The following is a 27,049-nucleotide window of genomic DNA, read 5'->3' as shown; positions in this document are numbered from 1 at the left end:
GGACAAGGCCATACACCTTCAGAGTAGACACAAGTCTTTTTTTCAAATGTTTTCGACCCACAGTTGGTTGACTGCATGGACACAGAACCCAAAGATATGGAGAACTGACTATACTCACCAGACACATACACAGATAGATATTCATAATATAATTTTCATTTATTGATCATGTCCTCTATGACTGACATAAATCTTTGTAATAACCTGCCAATTAAATTGTGTTAGTCTCGTTTTACCAGTGAGGTTTCCGAAGTTTAGTAACCTGCTGTACTGGCTAGTTTTGTGTCAACTTGACACAGGCTGGAGTTATCACAGAGAAAGGAGCTTTAGTTGGGGAAATGCCTCCATGAGATCCAGCTGTGGGGCATTTTCTCAATTAGTGATCAAGGGGGGAGGGCCCCTTGTGGATGGGACCATCTCTGGGCTGGTAGTCTTAGATTCTATAAGAGAGCAGGCTGAGCAAGCCAGGGGAAGCAAGCCAGTAAGGAACATCCCTCCATGGCCTCTGCATCAGCTCCTGCTTCCTGACATGCTTGAGTTCCAGTCCTGACTTCTTTGGTGATGAATAGCCGTGTGGAAGTGTAAGCTGAATAAACCCTTTCCTCCCCAACTTGCTTCTTGGTCATGATGTTTGTGCAGGAATAGGAACCCTGACTAAGGCACCTGCGCAGGGTCACAGTTTTACCTCCACAAAAGCCTCTCCCTGCTTGACTAGAGAAATCTGCAGGGACACAGCCCATTCAGTCTAGATCTCATTACCTCATCTCAGTCAGGATCCATCCAGGAAATTAGAAACACGCTCAACCTTTTATTCTGGGGATATTAAATGGCTCCAGGCATTAAAGTTCAGACCAGTCAAAATAAGAAGGGAAAGGCGGTCTATCAAAAAGCAGCAGGAGAAAAACGTCTCGGTCCCTGGGCTTGAGGCCTTCCTGAAGCCTAGGGAAGGCAGAGTCATGAGTCTCCAATGCTGGAGAAGGTACACCACTGCTGAGACATTGTGGAGAGGCGGAGGAGAAAGAAACAATGTAGACCTTCCAGTTCCTCCAGCAGCCCTCAGCTCCGCAAGGTGTTCTCACTGGCTGAGGCTGATAGTGGTTGAAGAAGAGCCCGAGATGGACCCGCATCTCTAACGCAAATGTATCACCTAGTTGACAGAGGAGGCCTGTAAGGGCTCTGAAAGATGACCAGGCACAGGACCAGACCCACAGGCCCAAAGCCCCGAGGCACTCACCTCCCACTTGGCACTTGCGACTCGACTCTGTTCTTCCAGCTGCAGCTTTGCACCACCGGGGACAGTACACTTCAGTTCTTCAACAGCTTGCAGATACTTGGCCAGACTATTGGTATTCAAAATTTCCAATGCTTCCTGAAAGGAAAAAAAAATGTGAAAATCTGATCCAGATCCTTTGGGCTAACTTGGTATGTCTCGAGCAGGAAGGACCAGAGAAGGAGTTTATGGTGATGATCTCAATATTCGCAGGAGGCATCTTGTAGAAAGTTGAGACTGATGACCTATTTCTCTATCTTGACTTCTTTCAAAAAGAGTACAAACTAATTTTTGTTGAAAGGACTTTACCTACTTGGTACTTGAAATGATAAAATTACCATACAATAAGGCAAAATTTTACTGTAGGATTTATGTGGCAAATATTTAACACTAGGCAAGAGCGATATTGTGCAGCCTGGAGGTACCATTACATCATTACCAACCTAAAGTCTTGCCCAAGGCCAGTCCACAGACAGTCCTGCCCTGCCCCAGAGAAAAAGCTGCAGTAAACAGCTGGGGACAGGCTTGCTGGCTCTGTGTCTGCTCCTCCCTGGCGTGTTCTCTGAGAGCAGGGACCTGGCTTAGGTAACAATGAATGGCAGAACCAAAAACAGGTTGGGAAGTTTCTGAGAAGGGCTGGAAATGCACAGGAGAAGAAAGGACTCCGGAAAAGGCAGTCAAACAGGGTAGAGACTCACACAATGCGCATTAATTAAGCACCATCTGTAGACACAACACAATACCCTTCTCTCCAGCTTCCCTGAAAAGTGAGACCACAGTCATGTTGGTGTGAGTGGCCACTGCCCTCCCACCAGTGGGGTGCAGGGCTGTCAGGATAGTCCCCGCCAGGGCCTGGTTTGACTTCTGTGATGAAATTACATGTTCACTATATGTGCCAGTCCAAAACAGACAATCCCCAGCCTCAAATGAAGAAACTAGGAGAAAAGCTAATGTTCTTCCCTCACCTAGGAACCTCAACTTCTTTTTCTCTTTTCTTTATTCATTTTTTAATTTATGCATAGGTGTGTTTGTCTGCCTGTCTGTACATACAAGGAGACATGAGCATGTAGGTGTCTGTGGAAACCACAAGAGGCTATTGGATCCCCTGATTCTGGAATAATAAGCAGTTATACGTTGCCCAGTGTGGACAACCAAACCCATGTCCTCTGCAAAAACAGGTGCTCTGGACCATGGGGCCATCTCTCCAGCCAATTTCTCTTCTTCTTTACAAGCCTACAGATGGACTCTTCTGAAATCCACCTCAGCAACTAATTGGCCAGGTGACCTCTTGCTTTTCTGAATCTTAGGTAGCTAGGGCTGGCCTACAACTGCTAGATAGTGTAAAAGATGTCTGAGGATTCCCAATTCTCCTGCCTCAACCTCCTGAGTTCTGAGATTCCAGGAGTATGCCATGCAAGTTGTCCAGGCTCCCACAGATATACACACAGAGCTACACAGACACACACACAGAGACACACAGACATAGAGACAGACACACACACAGACAGACACAAACCCAGACACAGAGACAGGCACACATACACACAGAGACACAGAGACAGACAGACACACATACACAGACAGACAGACAGACAGACAGACATATAGGACACAGATACACATAGACAGACACACATACACCACAGATTCACGTGGGGAGGGGGGTAGCTGAGAAATGGAAAGGTCAATGGGAGGTGAAGGGGCTGAGAAAAATATTTTCATGTATAAAAATGTCACAATGAAACTTACTTATTACTTATTATGCATAAAATAGATGCGAATACACACATGCACACACACACCTAGTAACTAATAAAAATAAATTTTAAAAAAACCACAAGAAGCAAACCCTCTCTATAGGAAACAATACTATTGGATGTTTAAGTTACAGATAAGTATATGATTATGAAAATTTTCTCGTAGGAAGTTAGTAATACTACTTATATTTGCAGAGTTTAAACTGACAGTGTGCTTCTATGCATGTTTTTATTCCCATTTAAATCCTCAGCAAATCAGGGACCTGGGCTCTCCTGAATTACTACGCTCATTTTACACTAGGAAAAAAAAAAAAAAAAAAAACAGAGAAGCTAAGCTCTCCTCAGTCTTGGAACCAGCCAGCACTCTCTGCACTGTTCTTTATTTGAATATTTATTTTTAAACTACCAGATGAACACCACCTAATACCGGGAAACCTTTTCAAGTTAACAGTAGTTCTGTATGGAATTCAGTGAAGGAAGCATCCACATGTCAAACACATGAGAGCTGGTATCGGTTCCCATGGGAACCAGCTTCCCACCTTGTACTTCGAGAGGTGTCCACCAGGGCGCTCTCTTTGCCCGAGTAACTGCTCGGCTCTCAAGATGGAGGACTCCAGCTCCTTCTGTGCCTCCTCCACCTTTAGCCTCACATCTGGCTCCAGTGGTTCATCACTTAAGTTCTTCAACACTGCAGACAGTTCTACCATGGTGATCTGTGAAGGAAAAAAAATGAAGAAACTCTCAAGTTAACAGCTGGGCCGACTTCTTACTAGATTCCTGGGTTTCCAATATTTTTTCTAGTAGTTTATATTTTATAATCAGGCATATAAATATATAATTGAAAACATCTCTTTTTTTCTCTATCCAGTGTGCTCTACATTATAAAGAAATAAAATATAATGTAAAATTAATATTTTATAAAGTATTTCCAAGATTCCGGCCAGATTGTCCTCTTGGCCCAATTTGGTCCTTAGTGATAAATTCACTAAATAAAGAGCATTAACTAGAGACCTGAACTCCTTCTTTGGCTTCTTGGATCTTTGCCTGAAGGCCAGCTCTGAGGACATTCTGGAAGGACTCCATGTTCGAAGGATTTTGAGCATCCATCTGTAAAGTATCTTCGGTTCTGGCCAGAAGTTCTTCATACATAGAGCCTTTAGCAATAAGATGCTATAAAACAAATCAGAGAGTGCAGTAAATATTCAGATTCTAAGTCACACACTAGCATACCTCAGGAAACTGGAAAATGGTAACTGTTAATCCAGAATGAGGCACACTTGTATTCTAAAAAAAGTTCTTATTAAAACCATTTCGAGCGAGGGATGTGGCTCAGTTGGGATAGTGCTTGCTTTGCATTCCGGCAGCTGAGTTCCAGTCACCATAAAATCAGGAGTGCAGGAGCACAGCTGCGATCAGAAGGTCACGGGCATCCTCAGCTTAAAGCAAGTTCAAGGCCAACCTGGAATACACTACTCCAAAATATAAATAAATAAGGGTTGGAGCAATGGCTCGCAGGTAAGGAACAGTTGCTGCTCTTGCAGAGGACCAGAGTTTGGATCCCAACACCCATATCAGATGGCTAATAACTGCCTGTACCTCAAGCTTCATGAAGTCACCCTCTTCTGTCTTCATGGGCATGTGCTCAAACCACACACACACACACACACACACACACACACACACACACACACACACACACACACATTTTGCTAGGTGTAGTGGCACATGCCAGCCTTTGGGAGGCAGAAGCAGGCAGATCTTTGAGTTTGAGACCAGCCTTGTTTACCCAGTAATTTCCAGGACAACCAGGACTATATATGCTATCTCAAAAACAAAAGAAAACAAAAAACCCAAAAAACAAGCAAACAAAAATAATACATAAATCTTGAAAAAATAAATCTTAAACTTTTAAAATAAGTAAAACATTTGGAATACTATACTAACACATTCAAATTTTGACAAGATCTTTTATAGATATTTTTATTGTTTACATCCTGGTCACAGCCCCGTTCCCTCTTCTCTTCCCAGTCTTACCCTTACAAATCCCTCTCCCTATTGCCCCCTCCCCTTCTCTGTAGAGAAGGAAGTCCCCCTTGGGTACCACCCCATCCTGGGGCATAGAGTCCCAGCAGGACAAGGCACATCCTCCCTCACTGAGGCCCAACCAGGCAGTCCAGGTAAGGAAAGGGAATACAATGGCAGGAAGCAGAGACCTAGACAGATCCTATTCCACTTTTCAGGGCACCCACATGAAGACTTTAAAGAGAAAATGAATAGGCCCCTTAAAGAAATACAGGAAAATACAATTAAACAAGTGAAGAAAATAAATAGAACTGTGTAAAACTGAAAGTGGACATAGAAGCAATAAAGAAAACACAGACTTAGGGAATCCTGGAGATGGAAAACCTAAGAAAGGGAATAGGAAGCACAGATGCAAGCATAATCAACAGAATACAGAAGATGGAAGAGAGAATCTCAGGCATAGAAGATATGACAGCGAAACTGATACATCACTCAAAGAAAAGGTTAAACCTAGAAAATTCCCGACACAAAACATCCAGGGAATCTGGGATACCATGAAAAGATCTAACCTAAGAATAATAGGAATAGAAGAAGGTGAAGAGTTACAGCTCCAAAGACCAGAAAATATTTTCAACAAAATCATAGAAGAAAACTTACCCAACCTAAAAAAATAAAATAAAATATTCCTTATAAACATTCCAATAAAATAAAAACTAGATCTAATATAGTACCAATAAAAATTAAATTGGAGCTGGGCGTGGTGGCCCATGCCTTTAATCCCAGCACTCAGGAGGCAGAGGCAGGCGGATTTCTGAGTTTGAGGCCAGCCTGGTACCACTACAGAGTGAGTTCCAGGACAGCCAGGGCTACACAGAGAAACCCTGTCTCGAAAAAAAATAAATAAATAAATTGGGAGAATAACAACTTTTAAAAATAAAACTGTTCTTGCCGGGCAGTGGTGGTGCACACCTTTAATCCCAGCACTTGGGAGGTAGAGGCAGGCGAATTTCTGAGTTCAAGGCCAGCCTGGTCTACAAAGTGAGTTCCAGGACAGCCAGGGCTACACAGAGAAACCCTGTCTCGAAAAACAAAAACAGGGCTGGTGAGATGGCTCAGCTGGTAAGAGCACCCGACTGCTCTTCCAAAGGTACAGAGTTCAAATCCCAGCAACCACATGGTGGCTCACAACCATCCTTAACAAGATCTGACTCCCTCTTCTGGAGTATCTGAAGACAGCTACAGTGTACTTACATATAATAAATAAATCTTAAAAAAAAAAATTTAAAAAAAGAAAAAGAAAAACAAACAAACAAAAACTGTTCTTATTCAAACTTGAAAGGTATTCAATAAATGCAATTAAAGAAAATGATTACTAAAATAGTCTTTTAAAAACTGTGCTTTAATCCCAGCACTTGGGAGCACAGAGAACCCAGTCTGGAAAAAATCAAAAAACAAAAACAAACAAAAAACAAAAAACAAACAAACAAACCAAACCAAACAAACAAACAAAAAACCCTGTTATTTAAAACGTACAAAAGTAAATTCCAGATGGGTCAGAAAGTGACTTGTAAAATACAAGGTGTCAGTGAAGAACAAATTCCTCAAGAAAAATCAGTGTGCTGCCTGGAGGCGGGCTCTGTGCAGGAGTGCAGGCACAGGGAGGCATGACTGTCGAAATGCATGTCTCCATAAAACAAGCCACGAAAAGATCAATATTTTAGAAAAAAAAAATACTTGCCACAGGAATGAAAATAGATCAGAGTTCAAAGAGTTTATGTAATTCATTAAGAAATTTCTGAAAAATCCAGTCTGATGGCTACCGTCCTGGCCAAACAAGCAGCTGAGGCAGGAGGTCACCAAGTCAGGTCTGCTTGGCTAGAGAATGACTTTAAGGCCAGTCTGTGAAACCTAGTGAGACGCTTTCTTAGAGTAAAAAACTATAGAAAGGGTTGGGACTATAGTTCAACTGCAGGTGCCTGCTAGGATGCTCTGACGGGTTTCCATGCAGCAGGAGTGGTGATTTTATCTTTATGAAATTAGAACATTCATGTCTAATTCTGACTTTTTTCTCTTTTTTAATTATATAAAAAGTAACAAATGAGCTAATATAGTAGACAGGGGTAGTGTGTGACGAACAGGTCCCTTTCTTCCTCTGGCCTCTTTACCCAGTTCTCAATCACTCCTTAGAATTGACTATAAAGTATTTCTGTGTCTCTGCCAGGAACTGAGTACAGGCAGGGCCAAGACACACGAGGAAGTTATTGTTCTCTTCTTACAGATATTTTTCTGTGGATATGAAAGTATAAAGTATGACAGCACAGCTCTTAAACAGAGAGACCATCCACATTATCTAGAAGCCTATTTAATCTTAAAATACATCTGGCCTGGCATTGTGGCATTCACCTGGTCTCTTACACCCAGGAGGTATAGTCAGGAAAGATCAGGAGCTCAGGCATTTGAGGCCAGCCCATCTACATGAGTTCTGTCTCACCTAACTCCCAATAATATAAAGAAATCAATAATAAATAAAATATATGTGATCTATTATTTTGACACAGTAGAGATGACTTAACTCTCTAATTACTGAGGTGATTACAGCATGATTATATTCTTACTGTTTATAAGAAGGATCATTGTTATTGATTTTTTTAATAGTTGTAAAATAAGTTGAAATGGAAACAAGAAAATCATACTCTAGGGCCCACAGATGGCTCTGTTAGTAAGGGTGCTTGCCACCATGCCTATTGGTCTGAGTTTAATCCCTGGGACTAGATTTAATTCCTGAAGGTTACTCTGATAACCTTCATGTGCAGTGTTGCATGGCGCCCCCACACGAAGTAAATAAATGTAATTAAAAAAAAAAAACTTAAAATTATGCTTTAAAAAAATCTGTTTAATATTGGATCCCTATTTCATTTATTTCACTAAGACAAATTGCAGATGACCTACATTTTAAAAAATGAAATTAAAAAAACTAGTGGATAAAGTTCTTCTAATGCTATTTTGTAAGAATACTTTTCAAACTACTAAGTTATCACCATCACAAACAATGAAAACACAGCAGGTTGAGCTATAGACCTTTCCAGCAACACAGATGTAGAAAAGTCCAGAGCGGTCCTTTATTCCGTAAACTTCCTATCTTGGCCCAGTTACAATGTGTTCCCCTGATGTTACAGCTGTGCTGGAACTCAGGAAAAATCCTCAGTTATCCCAAATAACAGTGAGATACACTTGTACTTTGTTGCTTCTTACTCAAGGCAACTTCTGGAGGATGGATGCAGAATGGAGTTCAAACACCCCAGTCACCCCTCCATCAGTGAGTTGGGGACATAACTGTTTAAATGGGAGAACCTTCAAGGCACAGATTACGTAATCCGTATGTTCCCATTGGAACTAGCCACCAGAGAGTTAATGCATTCATCTTCCTGCCTCTCATACAGACTATTATAATCCCTACCTTATAGGCAGGAAAATGAGTCAAAACCTTACACATGTAAGGCGTTCCATGCATATTATTTGGAAAGCAATCAGTGATTAGAGTTGGTGCCATCTTAAAATTTCCCAATATGGAAAATTAAATGCAAGCTCATTACTCTTTAACCTTTTTTGTTTATCTTAAAACACAAGCCCATGTGAATTTCCAATCACGAATGTTCCCTCTTAAACATGGTCACATTCATACCTGCAAAGTGTCTGCTGAGGAGCCATCGGCATGGTCTTGATGTCGAAGGAGATCCAAGATGGATTTGGTTTGTGACTCCCAGATTGTCACCTGTTTGAAGAGTCCTTCCACTTCTTCATTCACTTCCAACTGTCCGGCTGACGCTTCATCTTCTACCTCCTGCTTTTCCGCAGCCTAGAACAGTCAGAGCGATCACTAAGAAGATGTCATTGCAATATGAAACTTTGTTCAAATCACTATCCTAAAGAGAGCGAACTCAACACCAAGTTGCATACTGTTTGCTTAATGACAATGACAGAGAAACATATTAGCTATGTATTCCTAATAAGTTAGAAATTTTTTAGGTTCTCTGCCCCTGTGTGACCATCACAAAGCAAACACCCTTCTACAGACCCAGTTGGTAGAGCCCACTAGAAATCTAAGCATTGTGTTAGAGCTACTGCCACATATTTGTCTGCACGCACCTGCGCACTTGTGATATAAGACCTTAGTTTGACAGTGATAATATGAAAGTACACATCACTTTACCAATGAGAAGGTCGATCACGCATGTTATTTTAATTATATCCTTTCTGTCAGCTAGATAATATTATCTCATTTTATAAGGAACACTGAAACTTAGAAAGTTAATCTGAATAAACTTGAGTAAACTCATATACAATTAAGTTTAGCTACTACTAACACTAACTATACAATATCATCTAATAGAGATACAGAGCCAGGCACGAGGTCACACATCTCTAATCCCACCATTCAAGAGTCCAGTATTCTGAAGCAGGAGGATTGTAATCGCTAGGACAACTGGGTTATGTAGAAATACTATGTCTCAAAGGAAAAAAAAAAAGGAAAAGGGGATACTCCGTACGGTAGCTTGTGTCTGTAGTCAGCACTCAGGAGGCGAAGGCAAAAGGCTATGAGTTTGAGGATAGCCTGGGCTACATAGCAAGACTCTATCACATGTACACACACAGACATACTTAAAATAATAAAGGAGGCTTAGACAAAATTTCAAAAATAATTGAATCTGTTCTCACTAACAGTCTCTCAGTATTCTGTAGGCTGGTGGCTTTGCAAACCAACAGTTTCAAAGTTGGTTTTAGCTAGACATACTGGTGCCTGCCTTTAACCCCAGTACTCAGGATCTGAGTTTGAGAGCAGCCTGGCTTACTTACTGAGTTTGAGACCAGCCAGGGTTATAAAGAGAGAACCTGTATCAACATACACACGCATATGAACAGGTATATATCTGAACTTTTAAAGAGTTCAGAGACTTATATTTTTAAAGAGCGTCATATAAATTGAGATCCTTCCAGATTCCTTCCTTCCTTCCTTTCTTCCTTCCTTCCTTCTTTCTTTTTTTTTTTTTTTTTGGTTTTTCGAGACAGGGTTTCTCTGTGTAGCCCTGGCTGTCCTGGAACTCAGAAATCCGCCTGCCTCTGCCTCCCGAGTACTGGGATTAAAGGCGGGCGCCACCACGCCCGGCTTCTCTTTTCTTTCTTTCTTATTCATGCAGTGGTACAGACAAACCCCCAGCTTCCTGCAAAACAGACAACTGAGTGTTCTGTCTCTATGCTATTGGCCCATTAGGCATTCTTTTATTTTTCTTTCCATTTTTATTTTATGTGTGTTTAACTGTGTAGGGATAATGTTTATATGCACTGTGTGAAGATGTGTCTTTGGTCTTCTTGCCTGTCTAAAGCACCTTCTGATCAGTCATAATAAAAAGCTGATGGCCAATAAGCTGAGACAGGACTAGAAGGTGGGACATCAAGAGAAAGAGAACTGGGCTGGTGAGATGGCTCAGTGGGTAAGAGCACCCGACTGCTCTTCTGAAGGTCCGGAGTTCAAATCCCAGCAACCACATGGTGGCTCATAACCATCTGTAACAAGATCTGATGCCCTCTTCTGCAGTGTCTGAAGACAGCTACAGTGTACTTACATATAATAAATAAATAAATCTTAAAAAAAAAAAAAAAAAAGAGAGAGAGAGAAAGAGAACTCTGGGAAACAGTTAGGAGTGAGATTTGCCATCCAGACTTGCAGTAAATTGAACGTATGAAACTGGGTAAAGGTAGACAGCTATGTGGTAGACATAGAAGAGTATAAACATAGTATAAAACAGTATAAACATAGTATGGTATAATTGAGTTACGAGCTAACCGGGGAAGAAGCCTAAGTTAAGGCCTAGGCATTTATTAATAAATAATAAGCCTGAGTTATCATTCAGGAATTGGGGTGTGGGTGGAGAAGCCAGAGGTTATAGCCTCCATGTATGTTTGTACACCTGGTGTGTTTTTGGTGCCTACAGAAGTGAGAAGAGGGTGTTGGATCCCTTGGAATTGGAGTTACAGTCAGTTGTGGACCATCATGTGAGTGGTTGGGAATTGAACCTGGGCACTACACAAGAGCAGCAAGCACCCCTAACCACTGAGCCACCCCTCCAGCTGCTAGGCATTCTGAAAACATCAGCACTCCTTCTGCCACCTGGCTAAAGGCATTCAAGATCCCTGGTTTTTGGGGTGTGGCACATATGCAAAGTCATGGGCGTTACTGTTACAAATGTATTTTTGGTTCCGTTTTCATAGTCTTATTTACAGTCTAATGTCCTCCAAATGCCCACCACAGCAAAGAGTATTAGAGTATATCTTCCTCTCCACAGAAAGTAAGCAACACAAAAAGAGGTTGGTGGCTCGCCAACGCTGGAAGTTGCCAGGTGTGCCCAACCCACAGGCCACATGTAGCTGAGAAGATCTACGAGACGGCCCAGCACACGGTCACAAACTGATTTACACATTAGGTTGGCTTGCTGTCCGTAGGTGGTAGCAGGTTGGCCACGCCTGATAGAGCATTTTCAAAGACTCCTCGGAAGTCCTCCAAAGAAAATACAAACTCAACTGGTACCATTCAAAAGTCCTGCCTACTTTTATTGACATAGAAGCATAGAGTGGGTGGCTGGAGAGACATGAAGTGACTTCATGAGTGGACCCACGAGAGCACACACCCACTGTCCTCACCATCCTCTTCTAAGGAAAAATAACAAGGCTACATCATCCCTCTGTGCGTGGGCAAAGCATACGAGCCTTACCTTTATGTCCTCACTACGGCTTCCACCAGGCTCTGCTGACAGAGCTGACTCCTCAGACAGAGGCGTCCCAGAACTGTCTCCAGGGGGCTGGTCCTGAATTTTCACAAATGGCAGTTTCAGCTCCTAAAAAAATTAATTTTGTAAGTTTTGTGCTCATGTTTCTATTTCTTTGATAACATGTATCAAAAATAATAAGTGGAAAAATATAATTAAATATATTTTAAGATGTATCAGTTGACAATAATGTTGTGAAAGGTCTGTTTATGGCCAGGTGTGGTGGTGCACACCTGAGATCCCAGCACTTGGAAGGTGAAGACAGGAAAATCAAGAATGCAAATCAGCTATGCAAACAGTTCATCACAAACACACAAAAAATTTGTCTACTAAAATTGTCTACTAAAATCTGAGAAATTGTTATGAATAAGTAAAAGAATAATTTAAAATTTTATTATAATTCTGTTTTATGATAAAGCGTTCTCTTCAGTATATATGTATCCCAAATAAATTATGCATATGTTTAGCCGGGCGTGATGAGGCACGCCTTTAATCCCAGCACTCGGGAGGCAGAGGCAGGTGGATTTCTGAGTTTGAGGCCAGCCTGGTCTACAAAGTGAGTTCCAGGACAGCCAGGGCTACACAGAGAAACCCTGTCTCAAAAAAACAAACAAAACAAAACAAAAAATATGCATATGTTCATAACTATGGTGGCTCTAACAACCCACACAGCCAGAAGAACCAAAATGTGTATCATGTGAAAGATAAACAAAACCTGACAACAGACTTCTACTCTCCAATGTAAAAGAATGGAATACAGTTACATAGTACATCTGCATGACCCTTAAAAACATTGCACCATAGGCATTAAGCCAGTCACGAGGCAGCACATATGATTCTACTTACAAAAAAAGACCAAAAGAGCAAATCTATGGACAAAGAAAATGAACCAGTGGTTATCTACGGCTTGGAGGTTGGAGAAGAAATATTGACAGAAGCTATAGGTGCAGATCATCTCCATGAACTGACGATAATGTTCTAAAACTGACAGCCAGACAAGCGTGAGCTCAGATCCCCAGCATCCATATAAAAGGCAGGGAGAGTGGTGCACATTTGTAATCCTGGGGCTGAGGAGTGACAGACAGGATCACTGGGCTTGCTGACCAGCTGGTCTACCCAACTGGGGTGCTCCAGGTTCAGTGAGGGACCTTGTCTCAAAAATAGTGTGGACAGATGGAACACACACACGCACACACACACACACACCCCTACATGCATGATCAAATATTATATCCCCAGAAAGCTGTTGCCAGAAACAAGAACTTACGAGTGGAGTTTTTGTGATGAACTTTCTCCATCTTTTATTGAGCCTTCTCAGTTCTTTAGAAACAGATGATGCAACTTCTCTACTGCTGACTTCAACCAGGAAACTCCCCACCTCGTTCAAAGAAGTGTGTTTTGTGTTCCACTGCAAGAGGGTCTCAACGGGAACCTACATGACAGATAAGCACCAGAAATGCTAGAATTGTATTGCCATTATCCAGAAGTCTCTGCTAAGGCTTATTCTCAGTAAGACTGAGTGTGAAGGCCTTTGAAGAGAAACTCTTAGAGGACCTCCCAGCTTGTTTTCTTGGGTTGTTGCCTGACAGGTGTCCGACACTGTCCTCCTGGCCCGGGGACTCTTCAGAAGTGCCTGGCCAACTTTTCTGAGTATCTGATAAACTAACAAAAGTCCTCAGACGCATCTGATCAACAGAGGCCATACCATTGTGGTAATGGTTTCAACAGAGGCAACATTGCCTTGATACTGGTTTCATTTAGTATCAAGGCCAAGAATGTCCTAAGTCATCTAGGGCAAATACATAACACTGGCACAGTGTCTATGTGACAGATGCTACCAAGTCTCCTTTAAAATTCAAAGTCTCTTTCAAGATCTCTGGCAGCCCAGGGCATCCCAGCAGAGGTTTAGAGTCACATTCAAGATGGCAACTTTCTCCGGGTTTGTGTATATTTTAATATCAGACCCTGAAAGACAGGAGAGCTATTGAAAACCAATGGTATGAGCTTGTAGGACCAACACAGGTGACAGGGAGACGAGGGAACTTTCTAAGTCTAGGGTACTCTCTGTGCACTCCTATACGCCCTGCATTTCTTCCATACCTAGAACCTACTGTCCACAAAGTGATTCTGCCCCACTCAGAGGGAAAAGGTCCACTTTTTGGTGGTCCACTTTCAACAACAAAACGAGTGACAGAAACACATGCTATTTCCTAGCTGGCATATAAAAATAATAGTTGCACTGACATTCCTTCCACACATATGATATTAAAATACACATAACTCAGAAAAGTTGCCGTCTTGAACATACAATCTCGGACCTCCGCCATGACACCAGGGATCTTGTTAGAGCTTTTTAACTCTGGCGTGGTCTCAGTAGCGCTTATCTCCTAGAGCCATGCTGCGACTAAGTTGTGGAACTAGAAACTAGATGACTCAAATTGGGAGATGTTAAATAATTCTTGGCCTGGAGACTAATTAAAACCATCATGAAGGGGGTATTGGCCTCTATTGATCAAATGAATCTGGGACCCTCTGTAGGAGGGAAATTCAGGAAAGATGTAGGGGTTAAAGGTTTTAGCTAAATGGAAAATTATAATTCTTAAAAACAGCGATTTAGGTAGGCATGGTAGTACATGCCTGTAATCCTATCAGTAAGGAAGTTCCATGAAAACAGGAGGGTCTTAACTCTGAAGCCAGCCTAGATCATATACCAAGAACCTGTCTCCAAGTTCTTGATAGAGTGATCAAAAAAAAAAAAAAAAAAAAAGCTGTATTATTTTGTAAACGTGTGTGTGTGTGTGTGTGTGTGTGTGTGTGCACAATTCGAAGGAAATACCCTCCGACAATTACATTAGGAAAAAAACTAAGTTCTTCCCAAAATCTTGAAGAATTTTCTAGAAGATATGTTTACTCCTTTGTTGACACTCAACTTTTAGAGTCAAAATGGGCTTCCAAACAAAAAGAAACAGAAAAGTTCATTCTAGCTGGGCATGGTAATGCACGCCTTTAATCCCAGAACTCAGAAGGCAGAGTTGTGTATGCAGTCAGTCTCCAGAAATAAAATGTAAAACTGGGACAGAGCCATTGACTTCAAATACCTCTTTAATTTGTTCCTTCTTTGTCGAGTCAAAAGAGGCCCTCAGTAGGGAGAGATCTTCCTCGAAAGTTGCCCAAGACATGAGTATTCTTTGCAGTGTGGCCTTCGTGTTATGGATGTACTGTCTGCACGAGTGAACATTCTTTTCCAGCGTCACATACTCCTCTCTAATACTCTCACATTCTCTGGCTACATCAGCGAAACAAACAAACAAACAAACAAACCAAAAGAACACGTCTTACAAAACAGTTTTTGTTTATAAATAATATTAAGAAAATTATTTGCATTAACCAACAGGCATGTTGCCTAACAATATTAAAAGCAAAAGAAAGGAAAGCATGCATGAAAACAGTTAACGTCTAAACCATCAAAGTAAGACAACTGTCATCTTGAAATGATAGCTGACCCATTAAAAAACCAACTAGGATACTTTACCTGCGTTCTTATACATTTCTTCACATTTTTGAAAAGAAGTATCAAGTTGAGCTAGGAACTTCTTTTCTCCAGTAAATTTCTGTGAAGGAGAGTAAAAAAAAAAAAAAATGTTGACAGATTTTACTTTCGAAAATGTGCCAAGAAATCCAGATGTCGGTATGTGATGTCGGTAAAAGGCAAGGTTGCCAGCAATGTTTGAGTATGTCAATACCACCACACTGTAGCAGCAGAAAGGGAAGGAATGGTTCATGAAGGGTGGCTAGGACTTAGGAGATGCAAGAGCACAATGACACTTGGCTATCAAGGCAGATTCAGCTTAACAGAGCCAAGTGACTTTACACTGTTTCCCGCTGATTGGGAAAGAGAAGTTCATCAGTCTAAGCAGGTCCAAGCCTTCTAGCTCACCTGTCTTAGTAACATCGTGTAACTGTGTCAATAGCTTAGGCTTCCCAGGCCTTATTCACATTAATTAGTAAGTCTTCATTAGCTACATTAGGTTACTTTTTCAGGAACTATCCCCACCTGCACAAAGACGTCTGTAAAACTACCATTAACTAAATCAGCTATGGAAAATCATAGGGCTAACTCAGAGCCGACTATAAACTCCCTGTTTATTATCTTAGCAGTTCTCAACCTGTGGGTTGCATAAGACCATCAGAGAACAGATATTTACATTGCAATTCATAACTGTAGCAAAATTATAGTTATGAAGTAGCAACAAATAGTTTTATGATTGGGGGTCACCAACCATAAGGAACTGTATTAAAGTGTTATACCATTAGGAACGTTAAGAACCACTGATTATATTCTTATTTTGTGCTAGCTAACTACTATGATTACTGAACCAGTGAAATGTAAATCCAAAGCTGGGCATGATGGCACACTCCTGTAATCTAGCACTTACAGGAGAATGGAGAGTTCAAAACCAACCTCATTATACATGAGCCTGTCTCAAAATACAAATGAACAAACGAAACCCCAGAAAAAAATAAAACTTCAGAGAAGACAAAAAGTTATATGTAGTACTGCTCTACATGTTTTATATATAAATAAAACCTAGCCCAGTTTTACAGTGATGCCTCCAATTTGGAAGAGCATAGTATTTAAATGATCAATTATAAACAGATATGTATGTCTTCATCATCCTCTTCCATTTCCTTGAAACTTATAATTTTGAGTTTTTCAAATCTCCCCACCCTCCATTCCCATAAAGAAGGCACCCCATGGGGTTTCCCTCTGAATTCTGCATGGACACCGTATGCTTGTAAGGACACACCTATGCTTTTGGGTTTTGTAACATGTTTTTCTTTGAAGCATTTAAGTCATTTCCTACTCAAACTTGGGCGAAGGGCAGCCAAGATGGTGCCACAGCCCATAAGGCACTTGCCACCAAGCCTGGAGGACTGGGTTCGGTCCCTGGGACCCACATGACAGAAGGAGAGAATTGACTCCCACAGGATGTCATCTGACCTCCACACACATCCATGGCATGCACCAAAGTAACTGAAACTATATTTTTAAAGTTTCAAAATAAAACTTGAGGGGCTAAGACCAAAGTTTTTAAAGAAAAGAGAACTGTTGAATGGAAGCATAAATTGAAAAAGAAAAAAAGTAAGCAAAACCTTGTAACAGGGAAAGACCACAGCAGAGCCTTCTTTGTGGCCCTAACCTTCCTAACTCCATCTTGACCACGGCAATCCTCATCTTCTTACTCGGTCTCTAGCAGCTATTTGACCACCAATGATGGTTTTCTCCAGGGAAACTGAAGCTAATGAGCCCTACCAACAAACACCCAAGCCCAGAAAGGGAGAATCCCTGAGCTAGTCCAGAAGCAGGAAAGGGAAGTGGACGCCCAGACCACAGCCGCTCACATGCCAGTCTTCCAGCAGGCTTTCCACAGACTCCTTGCTCCCATAAGTGCCGTTCCAAACATCCAACTTTGCCTTCGCTTCATCAAGCAAAGCGAGAACTGAGCACTTAGAGTCATGAAACTCCAGGAGTGGGATGAAGTTTTTACCCAAAACGTTGTTGATTCTGGAAAACAGGCAGGTTTTAGAATTGACCAAGTGTCAGAAATCTGTTTGGCATTTAAAAAAAAACTGTGATTTAATTTTTCTATTCAAACACATGGAACTCAAATGTATCTTCAAGAGTGCCCCCAGCCCTGTGATCTGTGTGTGTGTGTGTGTGTGTTGTGTGTGTGTGTGTCTGTGTGTGTATGTGTGTCTGTGTCTTTCCATCCTCTCTTCTCCTTTTAAAGTCATGTAAAACAAGCACTCTGGCAAGACATAAAGCAACATTTCTAAGGTAAAAATGTAACAGAACATTTTCTGAAGAAATTATTCTCTTATTGAGAAATCCTGTTAAGAACCCTAAGGAGCAAAATATCTTAGAATTTAAAAACTTCTGTATAATCTGATGCAGCTACAATTGTTTAAAGCTTACATATGTAGACAGTTTCAGTATTAAGACTAACATTGTCTTGTTATTGCCATAAGCTACTTATGAGTAAAGAAAAAACAGAAGACAGTGTGGACAACATTCAGTTAAATGGTTTTCATACTAATAATGTATTTTTAATATTTTATGTTATTATTCATCGATGTGTATTTGAGATGTGTGTGTGTGGGTCTATCTGTCTATCTGTGTGGATGCAGGTGTCTAAAGAGGCCAAAAGTGGGTGTTGGGTCCCCTGGACAGTTGTGAGCCACTCAGTATAATAACTGGGGACCCGAGCTTGGGTCCTCTGCAAGAGCAGTAAGTGCTCTGTCTCACTGAGACATCTCTCCAGCCCTTATATTGGTAACATTTTACAGGTTTTTTTTTTTTTAAGATTTATTTTATGTATTTGTCTATGTGTGTTTTCATAATTGTGTATGCACATGAGTGTGTGACTGTAGATGCTTATGCACACAGACGCCAGGAAAAAGCCTTAGATTCCTCTGAGCTGAAGTTTTAGGTATCTATGGGACCCCAGGGTGGATACACGGGTGCTGAATCTAAACCCTGGACCTAATGATTTGCATAGCCAGGGTTCATAATTGATGAAGTATCATCTCTATCCCTATTTTTACTCAATAAAGATGCGCTTATGGGGCTGGAGAGATGGCTCAGCGGTTAAGAGCACCGACTGCTCTTCCAAAGGTCCTGAGTTCAAATCCCAGCAACCACATGGTGGCTCACAACCATCTGTAATGAGATCTGACACCCTCTTCTGGGGTGTCTGAAGACAGCTACAGTGTACTTAGATATAATAAATAAATAAATCCTTTTTTAAAAATGCGCTTATATACCCCCTGCCTTAATCTGGAATCTTTGTGAGGAGCCCAGATTTACAAACGGGAAAAAGGAGTGAACTCAGAAAGACAAATCCCCATCACAGGGGTCTATTGCTCAGTGACACAGGATGTGAGCATTTATGCTGCTATTGCCAAAACCATGAAGGTGTGGTTATCAAGATGCAGACAAATATGTCAGATGTTATCTCAAAGCCTCTATGCTTGTGGCATGCAAGCAATGCTATTGCTAAACATGAGCGGGAATCGCTCATTTCATTCACAGAGCTTGTGGACTGGCACTGTCACAAACCGTCTTGTCATCTCCTCCAGTTTAGCAGGAGGCACAGCTGGCAGGCTCTTCTCGGCATTGGTTTGAAAGGCCATAAGAACATTCGAATGATAGCCGAAACTGCCCATCAGACTCTGAAAGAAATTTACAAACATGAAAATCCGATTTATCTCTAAATACTGCAAAGGCAGGAATGCCCATTATGCCCATGTTATATCTGTTTAAAAAAAAAATGTCAAAAACCCTGATGGACTCATCAATTGATTGAGATAGAGTCGTATATTGTAGCCTCTGCTGGCCTGGAACTCACTGTACACCATAGACTGGCCTTAAACTCCTGGCATGTTCCTGTCTCAACCTTCGGAGTGCTATGCTCATAGGCACGAGCCACCATGACTGGCTCTCATCTGTTCCTTTTTACCTAAGATTTTCATACCCATTATTTCAGCATAAAGGTTTTTAGGTGGGACATTTTCCCAAACGGTGGCAGGCAATGTTTTTGGCAAAGTTGTAGGCAAAACCCTTTGTGTTTCCAAGTCTCTCCATGCCTCTAGAGGCATAACTGCTCGAACTCTCGCAAACCAAATTTGCCCACACATTTGCAGTGAGAACTCGATCCCCTTGCTCTCTTCCCCTTGCCATCTTTTTGATTGCTTCTTGGGATCTCTGGATCCCAAGGGACAAAAGCTACACCACCCTCATATTTGAGTCTCTTCTTCCTAGAATACAGTCTTCCTAAAGGATGGACCCTAAGAAAGGGTTAATTTTTCCACGAGTTTCTTTTCCCACCTTGAATGAAGATATTTTTTCTTGGATCAGAGTCCTGGCTTCAGAGTAACTCTGGGAGATTGGCACCCCTTCTTCCACAACACCCTCTATATCCTTCAGCCACGCTTCGGTCTCTTTGAGCGGTGAAGGCAAGGCGTCATCCAACTCTGTTCTCCATGCAGCGACCTGAAATAAGGCAGAACCATCAGTACTCAGCCACCGGTCTCTTCACCGACACATGGCATGCTTACTTCACGTGCCTCAGAAAGCCAAGGCTGATTTATTAAAGGAATTTTATCAATGGGCAAACCTCTTAGTTCTAAATAATATTATTTTACTACTTGCAGAGGAGGAATATAATTAGTCTGAAAGTTGTTGGAACAGACAGAAGGGGAGAGATATGGGATTGGGAGAATCTCAAGTAAGTTGCATGGAGGAAATTGGAACTATTTAAAGTTCTCCTCCAAACAGGAAGAGTCACAGAAAGAACAGTCTGAAACACCACACGGCTGTGTGTCCTTTGGCTGGTTTTAGTCAGGGTTTTTAGATGAACAGAATTCCTCCTTAGGGTAACACTGTAATCATACTTCACACACACACACACACACACACACATATACATACACACATATATACACACACACATAAGCACGGCTTGCTCTCTCACTAGCTCTGACCACACCTGACCCTCCCACTTCTTTTCTTCAGTAAATCCCATCTTGACCCAAGTTCTCATCTTCTACCATGCAGGTTCTGGGAATCAAAGTAAAGTCATCAGACCATCTGCAAGTACATTTACCTCCCTCATATAAATTCTTTATTATTCATGGAATTTAGCAAATGCTTAGTTGGCATGTCTATTTTTATGTTCCTATATGCTCCGAGTTATAGAAAATGATTTTAAGAAAGAAAAGAAGAGAAAATTGAGGGAGGCCCCGCTCTAATTCAACTCTATTCTTTGCGCAACTAAATGAAAGCTCTCTATAGTTTTAATGAAGTCAAAACTTTTAGAAGACAGAGGCAACATTTACCTTCATTCCTTCCTATTCTTGGACACTGAACACACACACTCACACACATACACGCACACACTCACACACACACATATGCTACACACACATACACACACACAGTACATACACTCATACACACACACTCACACACACACATATACACACACACACACTCACACATTCACACACACACACACACACACACACACACTCACACACACACACTCATTCATTCTACATATCCTTCCTGAAAGGATTATTTTTTAATTTGGCTGAAAATGTATGAAAGGTCTTACCAGGTCAAAATCAGGTAATGTGGCTACTGTCTGCAGCAGGCTTAAGAGGAAAGAACTTGCTAACTTATGTGCAACTATGAACATAATTAATAAAATTAATAAATTTAATTAATTTATTAAATTTAATTTAATAAATTATTATTTAATTTAATTAATTTATTAAAATTAATAAATAAGTAAAATATACCTAGATCCATAAAGTGTGGAACCAGAAACTGTATAGATGGCACTAGCTTGATATGCATAGTGAGTTTAAAATTAACATGTCTCATTTCACTGCACCAAGAAAATTATCTGCAGAGCCCCCTAACTAAAAGATAGATTTCCAATATACTATTAGTTTGGAGCTTTTAATCTTGTGAAGTAATTCTTTTTTGTGGTTTTTCTCATTATTTCAGGTAATTTTTCCAAATCATATTCTGAAAGGAAAAAAAAAAATCAAGCCAGATCTCTGTGGCCTGGAACACTCTGAGCTATGCAGAGACCCACACGGAAAACAGCGAGCCAGGCTCCCTGTAAATGTAACATGAGTGAATTCTATAATGAACTCAATAAATTCATCTAAAAATCATTTAATGGGGGCTTCAGAGATGTCATACTGCTCTTACAAGGCCCAAGTTAGATTCCCAGTACCATTTACATAGGCTGGCTTGCAACTTGCTTTGTAGATCAGGCTGGCCTTGAACTAACTCAGAGATTCACGTGCTTCTGCTAAATTTTGGGATTAAAAGTGTGGCTACCATGTCCAGCAAATAATGGTAACCATCTAGGTAACCATGAAAGGGTGGAGCTTCCTCTTAGATACTTTCAAGTGAGGGCTGGAGAGATGAATCAGTGGCTAAGACGCCTTGCTCCTCTTGCAGAGGAGCACGGATCAGCTCCCAGCATGCAACCTGAGTCACTCACAACCACCCATAATTCCAGCTCTTCTGACCTTCGTGGGCACCTGCACACACATGAACATATCTACTCATAACACAGACACGCACACATACACACATATACACACACATAATTACAAAGAAAAGCAAACTTTAAAAAAAGATTCCTTAAGACATAGTTGCTTGGGGGGGGGGTGTTGGATGTCTATCTATCTATCTATCTATCTATCTATCTATCTATCTATCTATCTACACATGTACATATGACACACATATACTTATATATAATACAAGCACAGCATAATGAACAGGAGGGGGAAGGGGATGAACTATTTGAATGCAGGGTTGTTGGGGGGTGTGGAGAGGCTGGAGAGATGACTCAGCAGTTGAAAGTATGTACTGCTCTGCAGAGGACCCAAGTTTGGTTCTGAACACCCACGTCATGTGCCTGAGCAACTTCAGCTTCAAGACATCCCAATGCCTTTGCCTCTGCAGATACCTGCACTCGTGTGCACACACCCACACTGAGAAACATAGGTGTACGCCTAATTCAAAACAGAATGCATATTTTTTCTTTTAATTTAAAAATAGACTTTTTATACAATACACTGTGATTACAATTTCCTCTCCCAAGCCGGGCAGTGGTGGTGCATGCCTTTAATCCCAGCACTTGGGAGGCAGAGGTGGGCAGATTTCTAAGTTCGAGACCAGTCTGGTTCTACAGAGTGAGTTCCAGGACAGCCAGGACTACACAGAGAAACCCTGTCTCATGAAACAAACAAACAAACAAAAATCCTCTCCCATCTGGTTCCACACATTGTCTGTCTCTTGTTAGAAAATAAACAGGCATTTAAGGAATGATAATAAAACAAATATTTTTTAAAAGAACTTTTGAAAAATAGATGTTACATGGTTTTTTAAAAGTTGTATAATAAGAAATCGTACAGCTTAAAATTTAAACTATAACCAGTTCAGAATGTACATTACAACCTCTAGAGCAATCACTAAATACTTAATAAACAAAAAGAGCCCAAAACTGACATATTAAAACAGAATTTGTTGACATTTATGCAGAATAAACACTCACAAAAAACCCCAGAATTTTTTTAATAAAATGAAGGTTCAAAAACAGAGGAAGCACACAAATCAAAGAGGAAAATGATATTTGTAAATTAAATGATAGGAAGAATTATATTAAGTATAATGTTCTAAATGCTCCCATTCAAAGGTCAGAATTGTCAGAATAAATAAGAAAAGAAAAATCCATGTGTTGTCTTTAGTAGATGTACTATAAAGACTCAAATGGGTTGAAATAAATGAGGGGGAAATATCTAATTTAAATAGCATCAGAATAACAGGGTCGGAACATGACATTCATATCAAATGAAGCAGATAGCAAGCAAAACACTCACTAAATATTAGTAGTATATTTAGTGAGATATTTCAGAAGGTGTCAGTTCATCAGAAAGATACAATTCTCATGGGTCTATTACATACTTACTAAAAACTTTAAAATGCACAAAGCAGAACTTGACAGAATTGAAGAGGGGTTTCCACAGATTTTTAAACTTTCCTTTCAGAGGCTACAGAACTAGACAAAAGCCAGTCAAGACATAGAGAGGCTGGACATGAGCATTGGCCACCTTGCCTTAGCTGATATTAATATCATACAAAATTGCTGAAGGATACAAGCTTTTCCAGAGGCGTGTGGTTTTAGTGTTACACCATATGCTGGACCATAAACCAAATCTTAATCTCAACAGGATGAAAACCATAAATGTGAACGACAGTCACGAACACACTCATCCTACGTGTGTTTCCAGATTGTCTTCCAAGCGCATAACGACTCTGACAAATGATGGGAGGGAAGGGTCTACAGTTCACCCAAAACATCAATCACCTCCAAGAGGAAATACTACCTTATCCTTTATGCTAAACCCAGAATTGATGGCCAATGTAGCTTTGGATAATCTTGTACTTAAGCAGAATGCCATAAACTTCCCTTAAAATTAAAGTCCTGTATAAATGATGCTGTGGGGGGAGGGGACAAAGCACGCTCCTGTGCTCCGGTGAAGCACCTACCCATCCCCTAGAGAGCTCCTGATCAAAGTCTAGAGTCAAGACTTCTAACAGAGCTGCCCCCAGAAGAGTTCTAAGTGGCATACATAACACGGTCACCTGGTTCATGAGGCTGGTCCAGCCTTGTCTCAGCCGTGACTCATCTTCATTCAGCTCTTCTATCCTCCCTTTCAGTGACAGGACATCAATGAAGGATTCCTTTTCTTCATTCAGTGACTCCATAAATGACAACAGACTCTGCAGTTAGAAGAGCACTTCATAACAACCTTGAAACACTTCATTCCATTTATAAAACGTAATCTGCTAATTAAAGGCCTATAACTAAAGGTTATATTAAAGTCTGGCTTAGGCAAAGGTTAAAAATCCCTGAATCCCATATCCTTTCTCTGACCAGATTGCTTCAGTCTGATAAATTGAATAACAACAAAATGGCCTACGGGTGTCAGTTATGGGACTTCTACTGCAAAGGAGTGGCAAGGCCACCCGTCTCTAGACATCAGATCATGATGCCACCCGTGAAAATCTGCCCAGCCCAGAGCAGAGCAGACAACTGCTGCCCTGCCATTTCCTGTAGAAATGATGGCGGCTGGTTTTGCTTTTGTGGGATGGGTCTACTCTGTACCTCAAATTGGTACGGAACTCACTATGGACCCAAAGCTGGCCTCAGACTTACAGCAATCCTCCGGTCTCAGCTTCCACACAATGATTTTCAAAGTGGCTTGTGACTAGCAGAGATGACCCAACTCTTCCCCATGCATTCTGTCCAATTAAAAACTCCCTTCTGCCTGCACTCGGAATTTCAGAACAAAGTTTCTCTTGGTTTGCACTTGTATGCAGTATTGGTGTTTTTAGAGTTACAATTCTAGGTCAACACATTATACAATCACTAATAATATTCCTAATTATACTTAATAGAAGCTGGGCATGGCGGTAGGAACCTTTATAGTACCAGATATGTGAGAGGCTGACACAAGAATGATTTGAACTCAAGAATTCATGGGCAGGGTGATGAAATTAGTACCTAGCCTTGAAAATAAATAAACAGATAGACAAATAAATGGATAAATACATAAATAAATGGCAAATAATTTACCTCTGATAACTAATTACTTCATAAAACTTTTTATTGAAGAAACGTGAACCTATGACACATTTCTAAATCAAAGACATAGTGGGAAAGTGGGAGCGAGGGACGTTCACTCAACAGTGAGCATCTCTTCAACCTCAAACGCGTGCGGGGCGGGGGTGGGAAGAAGGCATAGATCCTATGGGTCCTATGCTGTTCTGATCAAAGGAAGAAGAGACTGTTTGGTCCTTTCTTCCCCTACAGACTTTGAGCCAAGCAGGATGGCATGGCATGGCCTACAAGTCACATGATCCATTCAGTGTTGGGTTCAGGAAAGCTAATTCACCCAGCTCCCTCAGGGCAATGGAGGCCCAGAAAGCAGTAAGGATTGCAGAAGTGTATGACAATATCATCCTTATCCAGGGCCAAACACTGGTGGGAAGCACAAAATTACATAGACAATGGGTTCTAAGAAAGCTTCCTCTGCTTCTCCCTCCAGGACTGTACAGTTAATAACGAACATGTCCTGGAAACTCAACAGAATGTGAAAAGACCAAAGCCTGAAAGCCACCCTCTACCCTTGAGATGCTCTGCACATTCAGTGAAGTCATTTAGTCCCTCTAAACCTCAATGTCTTCATGTGTGAAACTCATGAACACCACCCAGTTCAGCGAGATGTGTTAGCCTGGAAAAGACTTGTCAGCAAGGGCGCTCCATAGCAAATGGTCAGTGTTCAGGGGTAACATCTCTACTGTGCACAGGACTCCTGGATGAAGCCCTGTACTCTAATTCTGAGACGTGCAATTGATAGCCTGCTTTCCCCCTTTTCATTCAGTATTCATGAGGAGGGAATGTTCTATTCAAAAACAGGGTTGAAGAACATTACAGGGAGCAAGGTGATAAATCTTAGGCCTCGTGGACCATTTGGTCTCTCCCCCAACAGGGAGGTATAATATGGAAATAACAGGCCCAGGTATAGTATAGAAATAACTATGAGGAATTCTTCAATAAGCACAGTGCTATTCTGATATCATTTTCTCTGCAAAAAGAGAAGTCCAGGGCCAGGGACTATTGGTTGGCATCCCTTGCTGTAGAGCCCTGAAGCTCAAACTAGTCTGTGGGCTAGCAGTATCAAGAACCATATTAGCAACGTGGGATCTTGGGCCCTGGCCAGGGCTCCTGACTCTAAACCTGCATTTAACAAAAGCTATGAAGGCTTCAGAGACACTATCCTAGAATTCAGTACCAAGTCTGGGTTGTTTAATACTAGTTTTAAAGTGTACTTGTGGTAGTAGGAATGAAAATGACCACCCCCTACCCCCCCTCCCCCGCCCCATAGAGCATGGCACTATTGGGAGGTGTGGCCTTGTTGGAGTAGGTGTGGCCTTGTTGGAGGAAGTGTGTCTCAGTTTTTCTTCCTGCGCCTGGATGTAGAACTCTCAGCTACCTCTCCAGCATCATTCATGCCTGCCTGCATGTCGCCATGCTTCCTGCCATGACAATAATGGACTAAACTTCAGAACTGTAAGCCAGCCCCAATGTAATGTTTTCCACTATAAGAGCTGCTGTGGCCATGGTGTCTCTTCACAGCAATAGAAACCTGAAGACGGTACTTTTCTAAATGTATACTTTGCCACTATTCCCCAAAGCAGTACAAGGGAGTGTCTAAAGTATTACTCACATGATACTTGTTACAGTAGGCCTCACTTGCCGAGTCCTTCAGCGTCCTCTGGAATCTCTTCTCTTGCAGAGTTAGCCAGACCATAGCATCCCTCACCTTGGCCTGTAATTCACACATGTAAACATGCATGCACACACATATTTAAACTATGAGTGATTTCTATGAGCAATAAAAATGACAGTAATGGATTGAGCCAGGCATGGTGGTGCACGCCTTTAATCTCAGCACTTGGGAGGCAGAGGCAGGCAGATTTCTGAGTTCGAGGCCAGCCTGGTCTACAAAGTGAGTTCCAGGAC

The 27,049-nt window shown here is 41.3% G+C and overlaps 1 protein-coding gene across 8 annotated transcripts in view; it reads right to left on the bottom strand.

Moving 5' to 3' along the window:
- Positions 1-27,049, bottom strand: part of Syne2 (spectrin repeat containing nuclear envelope protein 2) — a 304,126-nt gene that overhangs the window by 193,122 nt on the left and 83,955 nt on the right. For all 8 annotated transcript variants that reach the window (XM_029540662.1, XM_029540656.1, XM_021202357.2 and 5 more), the window contains exons 10-22: positions 26,754-26,855; positions 24,106-24,243; positions 19,759-19,923; positions 18,991-19,103; positions 17,274-17,436; positions 15,403-15,481; positions 14,969-15,156; positions 13,138-13,302; positions 11,817-11,939; positions 8,732-8,905; positions 4,039-4,197; positions 3,567-3,740; positions 1,235-1,369 (exon numbers count right to left, since the gene is read on the bottom strand). In XM_029540662.1, the coding sequence (XP_029396522.1) occupies positions 1,235-1,369; positions 3,567-3,740; positions 4,039-4,197; positions 8,732-8,905; positions 11,817-11,939; positions 13,138-13,302; positions 14,969-15,156; positions 15,403-15,481; positions 17,274-17,436; positions 18,991-19,103; positions 19,759-19,923; positions 24,106-24,243; positions 26,754-26,855 (1,878 nt within the window). The remainder of the gene's footprint in view (positions 1-1,234; positions 1,370-3,566; positions 3,741-4,038; positions 4,198-8,731; positions 8,906-11,816; positions 11,940-13,137; positions 13,303-14,968; positions 15,157-15,402; positions 15,482-17,273; positions 17,437-18,990; positions 19,104-19,758; positions 19,924-24,105; positions 24,244-26,753; positions 26,856-27,049) is intronic.

Source organism: Mus pahari, chromosome 7, assembly GCF_900095145.1.
Source record: "Mus pahari chromosome 7, PAHARI_EIJ_v1.1, whole genome shotgun sequence".
Taxonomy (NCBI): Eukaryota; Metazoa; Chordata; class Mammalia; order Rodentia; family Muridae; genus Mus; species Mus pahari.
This window is presented reverse-complemented; position numbering and strand designations above follow the sequence as displayed.